At 38.7% G+C, this 22249-nt stretch overlaps 2 protein-coding genes across 5 annotated transcripts in view; both read left to right on the forward strand.

Moving 5' to 3' along the window:
* ppp1r9ba (protein phosphatase 1, regulatory subunit 9Ba) overlaps positions 1–8341 on the forward strand; it is a 70120-nt gene extending 61779 nt beyond the window's left edge. For all 4 annotated transcript variants that reach the window (XM_059006530.1, XM_034055751.3, XM_034055752.3 and 1 more), the window contains exons 9-11: positions 609–838; positions 2012–2108; positions 3175–8341. In XM_059006530.1, coding sequence (XP_058862513.1) covers positions 609–838; positions 2012–2108; positions 3175–3246 — 399 coding nt within the window. In that variant the 3' untranslated portion in view covers positions 3247–8341. The remainder of the gene's footprint in view (positions 1–608; positions 839–2011; positions 2109–3174) is intronic.
* Positions 8342–13842: 5501 nt separating this feature from the next.
* Positions 13843–22249, forward strand: part of samd14 (sterile alpha motif domain containing 14) — a 64542-nt gene continuing 56135 nt past the window's right edge. The window contains exon 1 of the mRNA XM_059006531.1: positions 13843–13999. The gene's annotated coding sequence lies outside the window, so the exon portion shown is untranslated. The remainder of the gene's footprint in view (positions 14000–22249) is intronic.

Raw genomic sequence — 22249 nt, forward strand, 5'->3', positions numbered from 1 at the left:
ACGCGCAGTTTATTTTAGATGCACTGTTTAAATTTTTTTTTTTCACAGTAAAATAGGTTTAAAATGCACTGCATATCAACAGGGCACTCAGTACTGCATCTCCAGCCCCGCCCCACCCCTTGTTTGCTGTTTTTTTCACATACCTCTTGATAGTAGTGCATACCGATAAATCATCTCCTGATCACTCGTTTTATCACCAAACTCCTGAATAATGCGATCCAAGTCATTATTGTATTACTATAACATCTAAAAAAAGCTCTGCAAATGTCTGATATTCTTTGAGCGCTAGATGCGGAAGCAGCTATCTTGTTTGTTTATGTTCGTGTTATCTATGTGGTGTCGGGACTGTATTAATTAGATACGCCCCCTTTCTTTTCCCGGCTTCTCTCGGCTCCTGTCGGTCTCACTTGGCCATTGAATGGTTTTCTCGGCTTTTTCTGGAGAAAAAACGACTAGAGACGTAGTTTTTACGTCGTTTTGATGATGGACCGGAAAGGGAAAATTGCAAAGGGTTAACTAAGACACATCAAACTGTGCGCAAGTCATCCCCTTTGGTAAAGCGCTTTACTGGCTTTACTGTGATGACCATGCTCACTGTCTCCCCCTAGCTGGTGTCGACGGAACAAGAGAAGATGCGCTGGCGGATGGAGAAGGCCCAGCTGGAGCAGAGCGTGGCTGATAATAAGGAGCGCATGGAGAAGCTGGAGGGCTACTGGATGGAGGCCCAGACTCTGTGCCAGGCTGTGGACGAGCATCTCAAAGAGACCCAGGCCCAATACCAGACCCTGGAGCGCAAGTACAGCAAGGCCAAGCGCCTCATCAAAGAGTACCAGCAGAAGTAAGAGAAACAGACAACTGTTATATATGAGAAAGAGTTTGATACTGGGGTAGCTGACAACAGAGTCTGTTCAGTTTATCTAAACTGTGGCGTATCCCCTTTCGGTCATGATTTTTTATTTTCATTTTTAGACATTATAAAACATTGTGTGAATTCTCTGGAGTTTGAGAGTTTGCCCTGCCAAAAAAAAACATACCTGCATTATATAATTCATACATAGATAGGAAACTTAACGTGGTACAATTATGCACGCAGTGACTGAAGGAGATATAAGTAACGCCACAGTTTAAATATTACTAAGGAGGCTGTGTGGTTTGGTGGTTAAAGAAAAGGGCTTGTAACCAGGAGGTCCCTGGTTCAAATCCCAGCTCACACACTGACTCACTGTGTGACCCTGAGCAAGTCACTTAACCTCCTTGTGCTCCGTCTTTCAGGTGAGACGTTGTAAGTGACTTTGTAGCTGATGCATAGATCACACACCGTCTCTGTAAGTCACCTTGGATAAAAGCGTCTGCTAAATAGAGAAATAATAATAACAGTGAATTAGGACTAGCCCTGTAAGTGTAGTAAACAGTCTTGCTGTTAAAGACAAACGTACACTTAAAAGACACCCACATGCTGTTGGAGAAGTGCCTTTCTCTTAATGTTTTAAACAATGGCGGTATTCAGATTTGCAATCGTTTAGATCAGCCAAATAGATCACAATGTATTTAAATTATTAGGAGCCAGAAGATTTTTGTGCAGTCCCTTCTCTAATTTTGAACAACAATGTTTTGTCTGTCTTGACCAATAGAACTCTTATTTATTTTTATTAAAACTGCTAATGCGCCAAACTAGACACACACAGCAATTCAAAACTGGCCTTCACCATGCTCACAGTGGAAATTAAAAATGACACCACAAGAATATACACCACTTATTTTTAACCCGGTTACATAACAATTATAAGGTCACAAACTGCTAAACATTGCACACATATCAAATACACCATTAATGTCATAAGTAATAAACTTAAATCTATAGATCCACTTATATAATCATGACCATACTTGACCACATACTGTTGAGGTTGTTAGAATCTATCCTTTGTCTGTATGCTTACTGGCGTGCGTAGGGTTACTCTGATAAAGGCAATATTGCGAAACTAGATACCTGCCTTCCTTTCCTTATCAGGGAAATCGAGTTCCTGAAGAAGGAGACATCCCAGAGAAGAGCACTGGAGGAATCGGAAGCCGCCCACAAAGAAGAAACGGACACGCTACAGGAAAAGGTAGAGAAACCTGCTTTCACTTGTGTTTTTTTTTTTTTTCCACAGCAGCTTTGAGCTGCAATTATTTTCTCAATGTTGACATATTGTGTATACCGTATTTAGTCAAATTTAAGTCCCTTTTTTTCTTTAACCAAAATAAAAGTGCAAATTTGGGGGGAGCATCTTCGATTTGAGGGCGACTTGGATTCAGGTTTTTTCAGTTAGGGGGCTAATTTATATTTGCGCATGTCAATTATTCTGGCACGCTTGAACAAGAGCTGCTGCACACAGTGATGCCCACTACAGGAATTACTCTCCACACAGTACCACTATATTAAAATGGCAACACGGTGAACTTCACGCTAATTTTATGATGCTGCTTTTAAAAGAAACGTAATCTTGTTTGCTGAAGAAACGGGAAACCGTGCAGCAGAAAGTGAATCTGTAAGGACTGCCGTTCAGTACTGCAAGCACTGTACTCTGCATATCTTCTTTTCCTCTTTGTAATGTAGTTTGTGACTTACTCTGATGCTTTAATGCACAGTAATACAGTGTTCCCTGGTGGCACCTAGAAATGAAAAGGTAATTTAACCGCTAATTATTGTGGGGTTTTTTCATTAAGAGTTAAATGTGACTTGCATTCAAGGTCTTTTTTGTTGAAAATATGGTAATTACAGTATAATTAGACAGTAATGTTGGGGGAATGTGACAAAGGATGTGGGGGCTCTATGCTAACCCATATTTTGGGGGCCCTATGCATATTATGGCGAATGCGTTGGGGACAGAGAGTGTGAGTGGAGCAGACATTTCCTGCACGCTCTTTCACAGCACTAAGAACTGAGCACATGTTCTAAATACATGCTCGGCCATGGAGTTTGCACAAAAAATAAAAAAGAAGGTTGACAAATGCAGATGCAGTCACGTTACAGTATTTTCCATCATGCCATCATTTTGGTTGTCCCCTTTTTTGTGTTAATTCAGAATGTGCAAATATTACACTGGAGGAGTTTGAACTCTTTTGAAGTTCCAGCCATTTTTGCCTCTGTATCTTAGTCACCTTTGGCCTTCTCTTTCTATCTCTTCACAGATTACAGACCTAGAAGCCAAACTGGAATCACTGAAGGGAGCCAACGCCTCAAACCCAGAAGAAGAAAAATAGGGCTTTTAGCACTATAAAAAAAAAAAAAAAAAAAGTTTCATTAAAAAAAAAAAAGAAAAAAGATAAAGGACTTTTGATAAGTGCTACAAGCAGGGTTTCTAGGAAACACTTTATACCTGAAGTCCTTTTCCCCCATTGCAGTCCTAAGTCCAAAAAGCTTAGTCTTTCAGCTGCCATGCACATAGTGCTGTTGTGGGCTTTTACTTCTACTGATGCTAGGGAGCAGTGGGGCAAAGTGAGCAAAGTACGCTAGCAATACTGCCACGAATACTAAGTCAGTTTATATATTTTATACGTCAAAATGAAGACAACAATTGCAACTTCCTTAACCAAAATTGTGCATCACAACAAATTGTTTTAAATTGAATTAATGGGCCTTTCCTATTTGACCATTACATTTGTGAAAATAGATCCTAATATATATAATTTAGAAACCCTATGGCCTAAGTGTGTGGTAATTGTTTTCTCTGTGATGTATAGTATTAATGGTGTTGCCATTCAGAAGTGGTCTGATGCATTATGTGGGACCATCATGATGTTTTACATTATATTTGTATATATTTCATATGAAAACGAAAGACAAGGCAAGGAGAGACTGCAAAAGAAAAACAGTTTATTTCATGCTGAAGTTGAGAGAACCTTGTTCCAAATATCAAATCAGCCATCACTTTAAAAACTCCACTGTAAAAATCTGAAGAAAGCGTTTTTAGTCCAGTTGACTAATGTCCTTTTGTGTTTCTGACATCCAAAAGCAACTTTGACACTTTCAGCCTAAACTGGGATCTGAAACTAGCCAGTCCTCAGCACTAACCACTGAGCCACAGTGCCTCGCATTGAATTTCATTAAACTCAATAAACAGAAGTTGTTTCAAAATCCCACTTTAATAGGAACAATAGGAATCTAGAATAGATAAAACAGGGGTCTCGCTGTAAAGATTACAGCCATTGATATTCAACTTTATCATGTAGCGTGTGATGTTAACCAGCCAAGAATTATTTTAGTGCTCATCACTAAATAAAAAAAAAAAAAAACATCCTACCCTTAATCATTAACCTTAACCTTAAATGATTCATTTGGTCACTGACGTTCAGCAGTGGGAGTTTTAGCTTTTTTATCCAGCTTTCAATTATTGCTACATAAAAAGGGAAACGCTGTGTATATCTAAATAGGGCTTTCACACTTTGGAATAGGCACCAGTTCGTTTTCTTATTAAATATTTTGCATACCAGAAAACTTCCATTTTGGGTGAAATGTGAGTCTTTAAAAGGACTTCAGGTATAAAGCAAGTGTTTTGTTGTCGTCAGCAGGGTTTTAGCACTTGGTAAGGTTGCGCACCCCTTATTAAGGTACCATGGACAAATTGTCCCTCTTGCCGAAGGTACCCTGTTTAAACTAAGTAGGGCTAGTCCCCCCTTGCTTTGGGTTTCTATTTCTGTATTATATTTAAAAGTTCAGACGCCGCAAGTCATTGAAAAACCTTTGGTAATGTTTATTTTCCGATGTCGTGAGTCATGTTTTGTAGTAAGCATATATGGTTGGTATATTATACCAAGCGAAGTTTTCTGAGCTCTGCTATTGAGTTCTCCTGAAGTGAACTAGAGTCATGTTTTTTAATAATCATATATGCCTGTGAGTTTAACCCCAGGTTAATGACCTGTTCACCATGGCAGTATGTGTATATGTTTGTAAGAATCTGGCCAGTAAATGTTAATGAATTTGGTCCTAGCAAGAGAGGCAGGCTTGAAATATTGCACACGCCTCTCTCTATACCAATAAAAGGGTTTAGAGGTGTGGCATACACTCAGCCAAGCTCCGCCCTGTATATGTTCCAGTATCAAGGCCCCGCCCTCACCTCTATCCTCATGCCCCGTCTCTATCTGTAAAGCTTTTAAATATACTGTCCTCCCTATGCATACTGGTTTGTTAAGAGCTCAGAAACTATACTTGTTAACAAACTATGTCAGTAACACACAAGGGTAGAACTAGCACATTACAGGTGTTCCCAGGCTCAGTATGTAGAATTACCTGCACATACCAGAGCACATGACTTTCGTACCCCAAGATATAGCCTATATCAGCTCAGCCAATCAGGGATCAGTGAAAAATGTCACTGTGACTTACATTTACAGTATGTGGAATCCTTGTAATAAAATGTGCTGGTATTTTTTTCATCCCAAATGGTTCTGAAGATATAGCATGCTTGTATTTAAATTTCCCCTTCAGAGTTTAAAAATTGGTACGCAGAAGTGCAGTATATGTTGCAACTCTCCTCATGGGTCTGTTTTGAATCATCTCTGGATCATCCACATTACAAAACTGTGGTTTTAAATGTTTTTATTTATTCGTTTTTTTAAACCGACAGTTTTAACAAATTATTTCCACCTCAATTCTCATAAGATAGCCAAATTGGATTAAGAGAGCCAAACATGATTAAAGCGGTGTACCAAATATCAACGACTGTTATACTAGTGCTTTCTACAGAAAAATCTGTCATTTCAAAACCCTGCTTAAAAAGGCAACCAATACATCCCTCAGAAAGTGTTCAGCAATAAACAGAGAAGTTCACAGTGAAATGAGGAATAGTAAACTCACTTTAAACCATGCCTGTATGCAGTATTTGGGAATAAACTTCACTCTGGTTCTTTAGTGTCCAGATCCTTTCAAAGTGTTAGGTTTGCTTCGGATGATAGTGGAGTCACTTTTAATGATCTTAACAGTCTAAGAGATCTACTGCCCCCTCTATTAATACCACTGGTCCATTTTAGATAAAAATTGACTCCAACTCTGTACAAACTACCATTCACATGTGTTCTAAGAAATTGACCCAGTAAAATTACCAAACAAGAAATTAAAAATACTTTAGGGGTTGTAAGTAGTACTATACAATTAGATTGATATGATCTACCTATTCCTAATTGGTTTTTTTAAAATATAATATTAGTTGTATCCGGTATCATTCTCTATAGCTGTTTCTGTTTAGAGCATTACTGACCAGGCTTACTAACTCTTCCAGATAAAGCTGCTTCTGAGTTTCTGAAGTGAGGTGGGGAAGCACATTAGTGTTGCACTGAAGCGTGCGCAACACTGATATGCTTCCTCGCTGTGAGTAGTCTTTTCAGAAGCGTATTTTGCTGTAATAGTTAGTGAGCATGTCAAGTAATGATGTAAGAAGAAATAGCAATAGAGAATTATACAGAACACATAAAAGGATATTAAACAGAGAAGAAATGAAATGTTAGGAAAATGTAGATGGTAGAAAGTTGTTAAATATTTGTTTTTTAAATTGTGATTGTTGTTGTTTTCTCCTTATAAATGGTCATTTTCTAATACATATCTGGAGTAAAGCATATCCTAGAGTTTAAAGAGGGTTCCTTATTGATAATTTCTTTCAATTCTAAGCCCAAAAAGCTGTTTAGTTTAGAAATGTATATCTGGCACTTTCTTTTTAAATATCAGACAGGCAATGGCCAGACGTAAATCCCCATCTGATACCAGAAACCTGAAACCTACTTATATCTATTTAAAAAAGATGTTTTTTGTGCAAGTTATACAATTTTTACTGTCATTTTGTCTGTTACTTTTCTGCTGGCTTGTAAATGCTTTCTCACCAACCAATACACTATTGGAGTAAATGTCCGCTTGCTTTACTTATTTCATTTAATGTCGTTCAAACAGACCAGACCCGCTTTACTGAACAAAAAAACGTTTTAATGAGGTCATCCAGTTATTTGTGTTTATTTTCTTTGTGTGTGCGAGTGAGACTTTTACATCTGGACTACACAAGCAATCAATCACTTCTATACTGGAGCAAACTGGAGTTGTGTTGGATTGACTTAGGCTACTTACTGGCCAATAGTGGCATATCATTTATCCATCATGTACTGGTTATGAGTTTGGGGAAATGGGATGGTCTTTATGCCCCCTTGACTTGACCCCCAAAACAGTGGCCTGTTTGTTAATCCTTGTGTGTTTTCTATATGACATGTTTCTCAAACCTTTGTTTTGTATAATATTGAATGCATCCGCTGTTGACGTCATTCTCTAGAACATTTTCTGTCACCTACAGGATGGCTACATGGAAGACGGTTGCTTGCTCTTGCTTGTGCAAGGAACTCTTATCAAAGCAGCTCTTCCAACCTTGGGAAGATCACCTTCATGCATTCCATTAAACACTAGGTTGACCCAGTGGACAAACACTTGATCTTAAAGGAATGTACTTAGAATTACAGACTTTGGAATGTCCCTAGAACATTACTGGGAATGGACTGCAGTTGACCCGCCTAGATCAGTCTGGTACTAGGATCCGGACCTAGAACCTTGGCATCTAAGACTGATCTAGCACAGAAAAGCACATTGGGTCTTGGTGAAGGGACTCATCTACATAATCGCCATACCTTCAGAACCGGCTAATTGCTGTATAGTATTTATCTTGTTCCACTTCTTTACAAGCTTTTAACAATATGGGAGACCAGTCATTGATACTAATAATTACTTCTGTATTATTGAAAAGTGACACTGGCTTCAGTACTTCTAAAAACGTATCATAAATATATTTAACCGGATGCTGGTTATAATGATGTTCTAATTAAGAGCATACATACAGTACATATTAATTGATTTCCTAATTCCCAAATTATATAACATATGGACCCCATGCTTGTAATTTACAAAAAAAGCTGATTATTAAGAGTAGAGATCTCAATGATGTGACAGACTAGAATAAAAGCTAACTTTCTTCTAACAATTATACTATACAGCTTTTTGAATGGGCATGTCATTGTTGAGATATGTGGTCAAATGCCATATTGGTTGGTTTTGATTGTAACAGAGTGAAAATGATCTCTTGCAGAATGCATTTGTGTACTATACATGCCATGTGTTGATATCAGATCAGTAAATGTGTGCATTCTAGTTTCCCATTTTAGTTTTGCTCCTGTTATATTTGAAAAAAAAAAACATTAATATTATTTAATATAACAGTACCACTGTTATGATTTTTTTTTTTTACGTTAGAAAATTGATACATGACATGTCATAATGGATTATTTACAGTCATTATTAATAAATAGGGATGTGTTTCAAACATGATTAAAATATGGCTTTAACATTGTTTTTATTTACCTACACTTTTAAAAGTACTTACACTTTGTCAAAGTGTTGTAATTGTAATTTTTTAATTACATTTTTACATGGCATTCAGTGCCACCAACTGGAAGAATGTCAAAATATTAAGACTTAAAAGGGTCCAAATCAATTATATTTTCAGATGGAAAATGATTTGATGGAAACACTATAAAACTGGCTGCAAATTCATAATGAATTCTGACAGAATATCACAGGAATAACACCTGGATATCTCATCCATCTCCTCTTGAGTTCTGAAGAAATTAATTTGCAGTTCAGCCCTGTTAATTGATGTGGATTTAATTACCTGTATTCATTCCATGTGCTTTTGTAACAAATGATGCTGATCACATGTATAAGGCATGCATTCATGCAGGAATGAACACTCCTCACAATCCCCAGGTGGGAGAGTAAGAGGGGATGAATGCATGGTTGTGGGACTATTGAGCTTCACATAACACATGTCAGGAGATCTATTATGTTTATCAAAGCAGATCTAAAAAACGATATCCTTTAAATCACAGGACTAAACTGTAATCTTCACAGAATTATGATATTTGACATGGAAGCTGCTATTTGAAAAGTGTTAACAAACTGACAACCTACAACAGAAAACACTTAGCCGGTCTCTGTAACCACAAACACTTAGTATAAAAGTCCTCGTTGTTTCCGGTAATCCATTTTTCAATAATGCATGCTTTTCTAAACATTTTATTCTGCTGTTATCCCCCTTGAGTTCTAATTCTTAGATAAAGAAAGACATTTAACACTAGAAAAGCACAATTTATGAGCCCTGTTTACTGTTACCGGTAAATTAGTCATTGAATACTAGAATTTGTGTATTGATTTGTCATAAATAAAGATCTGTGTAATGCTTTTATACACCAGAGTCGAATCGTTTGCAAGAAAACCCAGCCAGGATTTGAATCTGTTACTATTCACAATACTATGCGATCTACACGTTCTCAAAATGTGATTGTAGTTTCACTGGTCATTATTTAGTAGTGTGGACAGAATATGAAAATGATCATACAAGCCTTATTACTGTAATATTACTCTGTTTGGAGCCTGGTTGTTCAGATTGCTGGCAGGTGGTCATTTTAAAGTATATTCATCCATCTCTTCAGAAAAAGCAATGCTTAACTTTCTGATATACTGTAGGCTTCGGCATATTTACACTGTTACAGTTTACAATTCTTACAGTACAGTATAAAAATGTGTGCTTTTGGTGTTCACCAGCTTCAGCATGTGACACCTGCTGGTGAAACACAGTATTTCAGTAGTAATCTGTGACAAACCAGTTTTTTTGTCAGATAGCGCCGTCTAGCGTGCAGAAGATGCAGGGCAGGTTTTATTGGCCTCAGTTTTATCATGAGGAGTACAATGCCATATTTCGCCGTTTTTATAGCTGCCTTTAGGGCAGCCATCGTAGTAACACTTCTCAAGGGAGGTCTAATAACTAATCCAGGGTGGCCAAATTTGGTCTTTATTCCAACCCTGTTCGAAACTGTTTAATTGAACTAATTAAATATTTTAAAATGTCTTCATAGACCAAAACAAATTTTCGGTTCACAGTAGTATTAAAAGCCTCCACAACTGGCATTGACCGCCTTGAGAGAAACATTTAATGCTTATACTGTAAAATCTGTGCTAAACTTCCTTTGCACATTTTTGTGAGCCAGTATTTGTTGGGGGCAAAAATAAAACTCCCTTGTGTGTTGTTCTTTGTGTAGTGTTCTGTACTTTTGGTGTTTGGACTCAAGGGGGCGCCAAATGCAATATTCAAATCTGGTCATTAAGACTGACCCCAAGGCAGACTCTCAGCATTGTGACATTTTCAATCTCTGCAAAATGTAGAGCCCACAGTAACTTACAGCCAAAAGCAGAACTGCTCCTTTGCTCTTCTTATTGGTGGTCTTTAAACACAATGTATTTTTTATTTTGTCCTCTCTCGTTAATGCCACTTCTTTCGAAGACTTCAAAGCCTTTCCTCAATTATTTTCTCACCCAAGGCTCGAATGAACTTTTAAGAAAAGGAAACGTGGGCAGGTGAAAGTGCTTTGATATTTGAAATTGTGCTTTTTCATTTTTAGTAGAATACAGTTGTTCAGCGTGCTAACTCCCCAGTACACTCATCTCAGGACTGGGGGTGGTCTCAGCTCAGCTTAATAATACATCACAAGACCACCTAGAGTCGCCACTCTCTTTAGAAATCCTGTAATCATCCAATAGGAAACTGATAATATTACGACTACAGTATTGACAACCAGTTAATAGTGTGTGTCTACTGGAGTAATATTGTATCCTGATTTATATAACTTGTGCTTAATTTATGGTAGTGGCATTTAGTGGCCTGGGAAGGCATACTGAATTCCAGAGACATCTCAAAACCTGGCAATGCCACGCATTTCAAACAATACAACACATATGGTCCTCAATATGGTCCTCCATTGCAGTGAGTTGCAAGTTATTTCTGTTCATTTTTCAGCAAGCCGCCTCCAGACCAGACCTTTCCTTTTTTCTTTTTATACTCGTAATTGATTGAAATGTCATAACACTGGCCTCTATACTCAAAAGTGTAGGTACCAAAATTTCTTTATAAGGAACGTTTAAGGCACGTTTAAAGAATATTTTGATACCCGAAACACTTCCCACATTAAGGAAAGAAAATACCACTGTTTTTCACAATTCTGACGATTGACAAAATTCTGACAGTCTGGCTTGTTATCTCCTCATTAAATGGTCATGTAGGAGTTCGAAGTGATACACAAATGTTTTAGTAATGTTTAAGGAGATACCGACAGGTTTGGTCTGCCCTAAAAAGCATATTACCCTAGCGTTCTCCATAGGAACTGTTTTTTTGGACCCGTAAACAAAGATTGGTGCCGTTGTGCGCTCGTGTTGTATTATTATTTATTTCTTAGCAGACACCCTTATCCAGGGTGACTAACAGTTGTTACAAGATATCACATTATACATTATTTCACATTATACAGATATCACATTATTTTTACATACAATTACCCATTTATACAGGTGGGTTTTTACTGGAGCAATCTAGGTAAAGTACCTTGCTCAAGGGTACAACAGCAGTGTCCCCCACTGGGGATTGAACCCACAACCCTCCGGTCAAGAGTCCAGAGCCCTAACCACTACTCCACACTGCTGCCTGCAGTGCTGTAGCAGGTATATGGGTAATGCTACCTCTTTTGCTGTTATTAAAGGGCCAAGCAACATAGCTGCTGTCTGGAAAATGATTCTTACTATTTTATGTGTACTTATTTACTGCATTTACTTGTTTGAATGACTCACAAAGCCAAGCATTACTGATGTATGAAAATAATAATGATTTTGTGGGATTTTATGCAACAGCAGTGTCTTTTCAAATAGCCAAAGGAGAGATTTTTTGTCATTCCCTGTGTCCTGTATCAAGTAACAGCTGCGTTACTTCATAAGGCAGTCAATTCTATAAATATTCTCTGCACTGACACTAGCGTCAAAAATATGCGTTATAATATTGGTGAATTTCCACATCTGATGGGGTTGCAGTGTGTATAAGTTTTTTAGGCATCAGACAGACCAATCTTTTTCGATGTTCATCCGTCGCTACCACGCTGTCTAAAACTCAGAGAAACATCATTGGGGGAATTTCCATTTGTGGTTATTTATACGTGAAATGGCGACGCACGTGCATGTTTGGGAGAACAGCTCAGCAGATCAGGTTTGTGGCCACAGAGAGGGATAGGGTAAATGTCATTTACTTGCGACCCATTTTCACATGTCAACCCGCATTTCACGTGAAAACGTTAGGTTCCCTTTCAATTCGAAGACGACCGCCAACATTGCTATGGGATATGCCTGCCTATTGGGTGGCCATATTACTGAGCTCTTTATATCAGAGCTGCCGATAGGCCCCTTCCTTGGGATGACGCACTCGGTCCCCCCCCACCGAGGGATTAAAATCGTCATCCTGAGGAAGCCATTCCTCTTTTTGCTTCTCAAGACTGTATGGTAAGATCTCTGTGTCTAGCTGAGTGTGTTGATAGAAAAGAGCTTCTTGAGTCAACTGCAGTTCCCCTGCATTTGTGCTGAAAGCCAGCTTGCCGCTTTCGTGGAATAAAAAAAAAACTGGCCTTGCTCGTCATTACGGTGGAGTGTTCTGCACTGACTGTGTCTATAGCGTGCACTGAACACCGCCTTCCCGGATTTCATGGAGGAGGTACACTCCTCCAGGGATCGTCCTTCCCTTGGGGAAGACAGGGGCTGGTATTGGGGGCGGCACCGTGTGCACCGAGCACCGCGTGCACTGAAGTACCAAGGGCTGATCGTGCACCGAGGTACTGAAGCACCGGGGGGCAGCAAAAGCAGCGGTGCCTGTCCTGACCGCGTGTAGTCATACACCTGGTTAATAGCATAAACTAGGGAGACACACAGGCTAAAGCCGCGGTGGGTGAAGTGAAAAACAACAGGGGGAGAAACACACAGTCAGCCGGTGAGGTCTACACTATAGCGGGGCAGGTAAGCACGCAAGCCCCGGTGGAGGATGGCTGCTGTTGTTTTTTAATCCACAGCACAACGCAGGCAAGCTGGGTTGCGCGATCGGGTCACGGAACAACAACAATACAATTTTGTATTTATATTTCACACGACTGCACGCACGGCAGTCAGCGGAATAACTCAACAGCGGGGGTACAGCAAGGCCTAGCTCCGGTGAAGGAACTGCGTTGTCCCCAAGAGTGTAGGCAGAAAAGACATACTCACTCCTTTAAATCAATACTGCACAGGCAGTCGCTCACATATGACAGACAGCGAGGTAGGCTGCTGAATAAAAAGAGGCTTTATTTTAGAGTCGCTGAATCCACGAAAGTGGCAAGCTAGCTTTCAGCACGAATGCAGGGGAACTGCAGTCGACGAAGAAAAGCACTTTTGAAATACGCTCAGTTTCAACACAGAGGTCTTACCGTCTTGTGAAGCAAAAATATAATGTATTTATATCAGCAGCTCTGATATAAAGAGCTCAGTAAATACCTACCAATAGGAGGCATATCCCATAAGTAATGTTTTGGTGGTCGTCTTCGAATTGAAATAGGACAATGGGCAGCAGTGTGGAGTAGTGGTTAGGGCTCTGGACTCTTGACCGGAGGGTTGTGGGTTCAATCCCAGGTGGGGACACTGCTGCTGTACCCTTGAGTAAGGTACTTTACCTAGATTGCTCCAGTAAAAACCCAACTGTATAAATGGGTAATTGTATATAAAAAATAATGTGATATCTTGTAACAATTGTAAGGCGCCCTGGATAAGGGCGTCAGCTAAGAAAAAAAAAAAAAAAAAACGTTATCCAGACCGCCTTGGGAGCATAAGTGGAAGGTGTTTGGTACAGATCTTACACAAGCATAACACAGCTTTAAAGTTTCACTTAGATAAGATGTCACCTCACAACCATGGATTTCCAGGTGAGATTCTCTCCTGTACCTGTTCTCTCAGTCCTCTGAGAGGTGTATTGCTGCAGAACGCAGACTCACACTGGGTGGTACTGCGCGCGCAACTCGTAATAGACGTCATCATTATATGCTGCAGGTGGGGATGAATTCGGTGATTCCCAAATGATCGCACTGAAGCAGAAACTAAGTAAGTTCCTTGAAATCTAATAATAATAATAATAATTAGTCGTAGGTTTCATTAACATATACATAATGATCACGTTAAGCCCTAAATAACCGGAATGTGAAAAGCGCTTAATGTACTGAAATACAAAACTGCTTACAAACTTTGTCGTATCAAGCTTAACACTTCATAATAGTATCCTAAAATAAATCACATTTCTGTAATTAAACTGCACAGATGAAAACGGGGAGAGTTGTGTTGATTGTGATGCCCCAATGTTCTGGATGTATTTCTTTTGGAACTGGTGTTTTGTAATAAATTCAGATGACAGAAAAAAAAAACGGCATTTTATCTTTAATTTGAAAACATTTTTTTTACAAAATAATACAAAAAGGAATCCAATAGATGTCACTAAATCGGGGTAAATATAATACATAACTTCATTTTGCACATTAACCGCTTTTCACGTTACGAGCAGTTCAAATTATAAGCAGTTTATTTTGAATAGGTTATGAAGTTATTTTTAGGGCTTAACATTATTATGTTAATGACAAACACATCTTATTTTAGGATAGTATCGGGAAATGTTAAGCCTGATATTCGCCAAGTTTGTAAGCATTTGTTTTCTATTTAAGCACAGTAAACCACAGTAAGCGTTTTCATTAAGGATGTCCCCATAAACATACACATACATGGTTGGTTTCAAAGACCCTGATTAGTACGACTAGTACAGGACTACGCAATGTTAATTTAAGTAAGGTAAACCAAGATTAGTGCTAATCTGGGTCTGTGAAACCAGCCAACAAAGTATAAATACAAACATGGTAAAATTAATTACAATGTCCCACCTGTTAAGCTGCCCTCCTTGAACTAAACTTTGGGAACCCCTGATTTAGAGACTTTGAATAATTAACTGAAAGGAAGCCTGGTGTAACAAATGGACAATACATGCACGGTACATAAAAAGGGTTGCATTACCATGCTTGTGAGGAACTTTAAAATACTCGATCTCAATTACAAAGAAGAAGTTTAATTTTCTTTTATAAAGAGTCTTTACCAATGTCTTCATACCCTGTTGAATCTTCGGGTCAAAGAAGTTTGGTTATCGCTAGGGCTTCTGACTTCGGTTTTAACTGATAAAACACCCCCGATACAAAAAAAAATTAAATCAGTGGATAGCCAATAAACACCGGAAAAACTGTGGAAATGGTTAATCAATTCACGTTGACTTTACCCTATTCCTATTAAAAAATAAAACCTACAAAAATAATAATAAATACATTTACCAGTGCTGCTGGGCAATGTCCCGCCTTCCTGACTTGTATCTATCATTGATTCGTTCTGAATACTTTAAACCCGCCCCAACTACTGAGTGACAGCACAATCCTACATTTCTATTGGAGACTCCGCTTGCGAGATTTAAAACGAGATTACAATCAGGATGGAGGCTTGGTAGCAGGATTTCAAGCTGTATTACAGTTGGTACGGAGGGTTTAAAACAGAATTGTGGCGAAATGTACAAAAATGCCTAGACACAAAAACCCCAGAAGAATGTGCCTGTGACCGCAGGGATTTCGTTGTGGAAGAGAGCAATGCAAAGAAGGTACAACTTAAGTGTGCAAGTACTGTCGAATTACTACTGTACACATTTTAACAGAAGTAACCGAAAACACTAATTTCATACAGTATATCAAAAACAAAAGCCCTGAAAAAAAAAACGATTTACATAAAACTCGAAAATAGCTAAAAAATAAGCACTGAAAAATACAATTAATAAAACCTGAAAAACAGAAGCCCTAGTTATAGCACTGCAGTAAGCTGTCCGGTTTCTATACAGGTCCCAAAACTTGACACGTACAAACACCAGAATTTGATATGTGTCACAATTTGGTATGGTGCATATTTTAAAATATGATGGCCATAGTTAATCCTAACCCTTCCTTTAAGCCTAACCTAAACCCTATGTTCATATTTCATACTTTTGGTGCATGTACCAAATTCTGAAAGGTAGATTGTGATTTCAGGTAATGATGCATTCATATTTAGTAATTATTTGAAAGAATTTTACTGAGATTTTACCTTTGAGTGTTTTATCGTTGTGGATGAACTACCGTTTTATTTAACTGCGCACTAAATTCTGACCTAATTTGAAGTCAAAAAGAGCTTGGGCATGTTTAGGGCAGCAATGTTCATATCGGAACATAACAGCGGTATAGCTATAGAATGACTATCATTAAAGGGTAGATTTCCTGTTTACAATTTCATAGGAATGACACAATAAAAAGTAGGGTCAAATTAAGGACTATATCAAGGTCCTTATGCCCTTTACAAATAGAAAAACAAGCACATTCTCACATTCGCACGCACCATCATGCTACACTCACATGCTAACACATGCATCAGCAAATGTATCACCGAGCTGTATCACCCAACTTCTTCCCACTACAAGCTAATTTATGCAGCATCACCAATTAGTTTTCACATGATGCATAGGGGAGGGATTTTTATGAGCACGTCATTCTGTTTTATTAAGATGTATAATATCACACTGCCAGCCTGTACGAGGCAAATAGACAAGCGATTAACATCAGCGCCTCAGGGAAATTATAGTGTGACTGACTAACAAATCCGCAGGATTTGGAGGTCATATGTTGGAGTGTAAAAGAGGTACTCTCTGAGACAAATTAAAGGTGTAAGGTCACATATGGTAAAACGAAACAAAACAAATCTTATGAACCAATGGAGAAAACATGAGAGCTACAGTGTAAGACCTCCCAGGGAGGCTGAGGTTGATTTTTCTGTTTTCTGAATGTGACACTCCCATTCTGTGACATTGCCCCTTTAAAATGATTGCAGCTCACAAAATAATTCCATAATTTTGACCTGTTTTGCCCTTCCATTGCATAGGTCTCAAGTGAGCAGTTTTGAATGAAAAATATTATAGCAAACATGTATTTTTATTTTAAAACATAGGGCCATATTTTCAAAGCATTTCTTTTTTGTTCTTTAATTAACTCCTATTTTATGAAAGAAGAAAAATGATGTTAATGTTACAAAATCCAAAACGATCACCTTCAGAATGCTCCAGAGAACTTATATTCCTTAGATGTCTCGTAGTAATATTTTAAATGTAACAGGTGTTTTACCTCTTTCAAAAAATATGAGTTAATTAATATGGCCCATAGTACTATAATGGAATACAGAAATCTCTGTTTGCAAGCCCTGCTTTCAGATAGTGTTACACTTCCTTTTTTCATTTTACCACCCCTTCAACGGCTCCTTTCCTGCCATTAACCAACTGTACCAGCTGCTTCTCTAACATGATTTCAGCCAGTAACAATGCTGTTATCTAGGAATTGTGAGGGTAATAGATTTCCGGAGAGGAATGGCAACTGAAAACCTTCTGTAAGCTAATGTAGTACCAGATATCATGTTCAAAAATGAAAACGGGTTTATTCCAGAACTATACATTTGAGACTAATGTAGCCAATGGAAGTGTAAAACAGGATAGATTTAAGGAATGATTTTGTTAGCTACTGTACAATTACTTTAAATATTCACAGATCGTTTTTACCTATTTTAATAGAGAACTGAGCGTGATTGTAGGACACCTCCTGCGCAATAATATGTGAATGAAAGTGTATTATCAGAGTAGAAAGCAATACAATACAGACACAAAATGTGAGGATAACCCTTTTAAGGAGAAAGTCATTTTACAAAATACTTTAAGAGAACCAGTTACCGTTTTGTTTTTAAAATTTTGGGCTGGCCCACACATATTTGATGGCTAACCGGTTTAGACTGCCTACATTGACGTGCAGAGGGATTAGGTCAGGCAGAGTCTGTAATGTTATCAGAGCTCTTCACTTGCAGCAAAAGACTCAATCACCTCAAGAGCACTGGCAGGGTACAGCCATCAAGTATGCTCCTGTCTTTGGGAGATATAATAACTCATTGGCCATGTGTATGTATTTAAACATATCAGTAAAAAGAGGTCTCACAGTATTCTAGACAATACATCAATTAAAAATAGATATGTGTCTGAGGAAATACATCATGGACATAAACGCTATGGCAATTACAGCCTGCTGTAACTGGTCACTTATTCTGTTTTCACACTGACATTCTAGAGCAATGCTGAGTGCGCACTGAAGCAGAATTGTTTTGTTCACACTTACCTTAATGCGTCGTCCAGTGCTAGACTAACTTATCCACCTCCTGGGGTAGTTCTGAGTATGCATTAATTCCGAGCAGAGTTACCCCACATTAGTGTGTGTAAGCAAACTAAGCCACATTCAAGAGATAATTTAACTCTTTTGATTGCGTGGGTGCCATGCAGAGTAAAGAACTAAACTGCAGAGTCAACTCCAGAAACTAAAGTGCATCAAATCTTGGATTAACTCCTCGTGGATTTGACTGCCAGATTCAACTCCTGGATTAATTTTGCTTGAGTGTGAAAATGGTGTTAGTGACATGCACAACCCTTCATTGACTGTTTTGGACCCTGATAAAGATTTTATTAAGAGCTGACAAATGAGGCTTTCAAATGTTTTCCTGGATCTTATCACTTGTCCTCTGCTCACTATCTTCTGGTTCTTTGTTTTTTTGTATTTAATTAATCTGGATAAGCAGTACTACACTATGGACCCTAGTCACAAAGTTCTCAAAGTTAAATATATATTGAACTGTCCTAAACTGCTATTAAAGCAGCCAACAACAGCCATATGATCCATTAATGTACAGGATTTACTGTGAGATTAATTAGCAGCCATGTGTAGGTAAGAAATCCAGACGTGTGTAATCAAGCTATTACAGTAATCCGTCGTGTATCAGACTGCGGTGGGACCAGAGTAAGGGCGGATATACACAGCGTTATACACAGCTGTAACAATTACTAATTTCACACAATTATTTTTAGAAAGATACAGGGTGTTAATGCTTGTGACAGAGTAGCCGTCTGCCTTGTGGGTGCGTGCATTCGCTGCTGAGTGACAGGCAGGAGATAAAGACGGAGGTTGAAGCTGATACGCCCCCCGCAGGCAAACAGGGTTTATTTACATATCAACACACTGAACAGCTCACGTGACACTACCAGCAATGGCAGCGCACGGAGACCATACAACACAGTGTAGAATCTACAATCTCTGAACAAATCTTCTCTGTTCAATAATAAACTAACGTTGCTGAAGAGGTTGATCATGGCGGATAGGGTGGATATGTGATTGGCAGGTATGTGACGGATTACTGTAATACAAATTGGAATGGCTGAAACTGCTAATCAATCGGTAATTCAAATTAGAATATCCCCTAGAGTTGTCTACTAATATTCAGCAAGAATTGTGGGAAAGCAATGGATCGCTGTCACTTCACAAGGGACATGATAGCGGACGCCTGTAAAACCAGCTTGTCCCATAATACAGAGGCTGAATTGATCAGTTTGTCCCTGAAGTCAGTCTCCTGGGTGTTCCTAGAATGGCAAAGTTTGCAGAAAACCATCACTGAAAAACATAGCAAGTGGGGTCATGAGAGATCAAGAATGTGCAACCTATTTTGATGAGGTGGTGAGGTGCCACAGTGGCTTAAATCACAGATACCTGCTTCCAAATAATGCACTGGTAGCAAGTCCATTTTTGTAACAGTGACTGTTTCCATCACATTGCAATGTGTATGTGTTTTTATTGCTGTGCATCTAGACCCTTGTTAAACTCAATGTAGTATACCACGGTAAAAGCAAAGAAAAAGCATTATAATAAAGCGCAATAATAAAGCATTGAAAAAAACACAGTATACAATATAAGCAGGAGAAAGTTAAAGGAGAACTTTGAATTTAAGTTTTCACTGACAATCTGTGAATTCACATCACTGTGTGCAGATGGTGAGATGTGAGGTGTGGAGGGGGAGGGGGATGTGAGAGAATTACATTTGAATTGCTAATGTTTAACATCTGTGCTTTTTTAGGTATTATACATAGACAGAAGTTAAATAAGTTAGATTGTCTCCTGTTAGTCTTTAGTGAATGAATGCATTCTGCATCAGAAAAAATAGAAAACAGAATAGTGAGTGCTCTGCTCCCTCACCCTCTAAGATAAAGGATGGTCCTTCCAGTCCAGGGCAGACTTAAGACATGGAGACTACTGCTCCCTTACCCCCTAAGAGAAATCGTGGCCCCTCCAGTCCAAGTGTGGCTTGGGTAGAAAAAAGAATCTTTTCATGGAAACTGCTGCTTGCAGTGGACATTTCTCTTTTATAAAAGAAACGTGCTTCTAGAACGTCTGGGCAGGCATTTCCAAATCAATTCTGTAATCGACGTGGAACCTTCTATTATAGATGAAAGCCTTCAAAACCGGCTGACTTTTTGAATTTCTCTTTTTTTTCTATTTCCCACCCACTGAGTGGTGGAAAGAGGTTTAGCTGCATTTCAATTGCAGAGTTTCAAAGCTGTGGGAACAGCTGGCAGCAGCCAGCTAAATGACTGCAGGATTGTTTAATGCTAATGGGGATGCTGCCCCTGGTTCAAGGGCATGGAGCAGCAGAGGGCGAATGTAATAGCCAAATATTCTTAGTTATGTTTTTTAGACAATTTGCATAGCTTTGGATCAAATAAACACTACTTGAAATGTATTTGGTGGTAGAAACGGCCACGTTGGTATTCGTTCATATAACAGATATCATGTTTAAAAATTAAAACACAAGTTTGCTGCAGCATTGTATTCAAAACTGCACATTTGAGACACATGTAGCAAAGTGTTAGATTTATGGAATAATTTTGTTTGCTACTGTAGAACCAGTTTAAATACCCAATAACCATTTTACCTATTTTGATAGAGAACTGAACATAATTGTAGGATACTGCCTGTGTAATAATTTGCGAATGGAAGTGTATTATCACAATAGGAAGCAATAAAATACTGACACAAAATGTGAGGATGAGCCTTTGAGGCCAGTTATTTAAGGAGAATGTAATTTTACAAAAATATGTTGTCATTGATATATAAATGACTGTATCAAAAAGACATCATGCATAGGAAACGAATGCATAAATGACATCTGAAAAAAAACACGTTCAGCAATACAGAAGAGAGTTTTTTTCACCCCCAATTTTTTGTATCCTTGTCATCCAGCTACAGTTAAATGTCACCTTAGAACACATGCTTTTCATATCAATGAACTGAGTACAGATGATTCTACAAGTATCTGTCAGTTTCGCCCTATTTCCCTGTTAAAGGTGGAAAGCAAGATTTTCTTCAGCATTGTTGCTCAGAGATTGTCAGCTTACCTATTGAAGAACTGCTTCATTGACACTTCAGTACAGAAAGCCGGTAATCCAGGTTTCCCAGGATGCATAGAGCACATTAGTGTAATCTGGCAGTAAATTCAAACAGCTAAAAAGGAGAGGATGGAGCTCCATGTGACATTCCTGGATTTAGCTAATGTACCACATGAGCTTCTATGGGCAGCATTTGATTTTTTCAGTGTACCGAGGACAATAACAAAGTTAGTGAAAGCCTACTTTGGAGATTTGCAATTTTGTTTTTCAACTTCAGAATTCACTACAACATGGCAATGTCTAAAAATTGGAATAATGGCAGGATGCACCATTTCTCCACTGGCTTTTACCATGGCAATGGAAGTAATTATTAGGGTGTCAAAATGGGTAGTGGCTTCTGGAATGCGACTGCCACCAATTAGAGCATACATGGATGACATGACAATCATGCCTACCACAGTAGCCTGCACTAATCGGTTAATGGGTAAACTAATCAGTAACATTGAATGGGCACGAATGCAATTCAAGCCCACTAAGTCGAGGAGCATCTCTATAATTAAAGGTAAAGTAGTGGATAAGAGGTTCTACATTAACGGTGAGGCAATACCAACAGTGTCTGAGAAGCCTTTGAAAAGTCTTGGGAGATGGTATGATGGAGACCTAAAGGCAACAGTTTGTGTGGGAGAAGTGAGACATCGAGCAGTGCAAGTTTTGAAGAGCATAGCCAGCAGCGCTTTACCGGGCAAACTTAAACTCTTTTCAGTTTGGTCTACTGCCAAGTCTTCTGTTGCCACTCATGTGTATGAGATTTCCTTGACAACAGTAGAGAAGCTGGAAGCGTTAATCAGTTCATACGTCAGGAAATGGTTTGGAGTTCTACGCTGCCTCGGCAGACTGGGAATGTATGGTAAAGAGATACTGCAGCTGCCAGTCTCAGCTCTAACCACGGAGTTGAAGTGCGCCAAGGGTCGATTAGAAATTACATTGGTAGTGTCACACGATGAATG

This window comes from Acipenser ruthenus, chromosome 33 (assembly GCF_902713425.1).
Source record: "Acipenser ruthenus chromosome 33, fAciRut3.2 maternal haplotype, whole genome shotgun sequence".
NCBI classification, from domain to species: Eukaryota; Metazoa; Chordata; class Actinopteri; order Acipenseriformes; family Acipenseridae; genus Acipenser; species Acipenser ruthenus.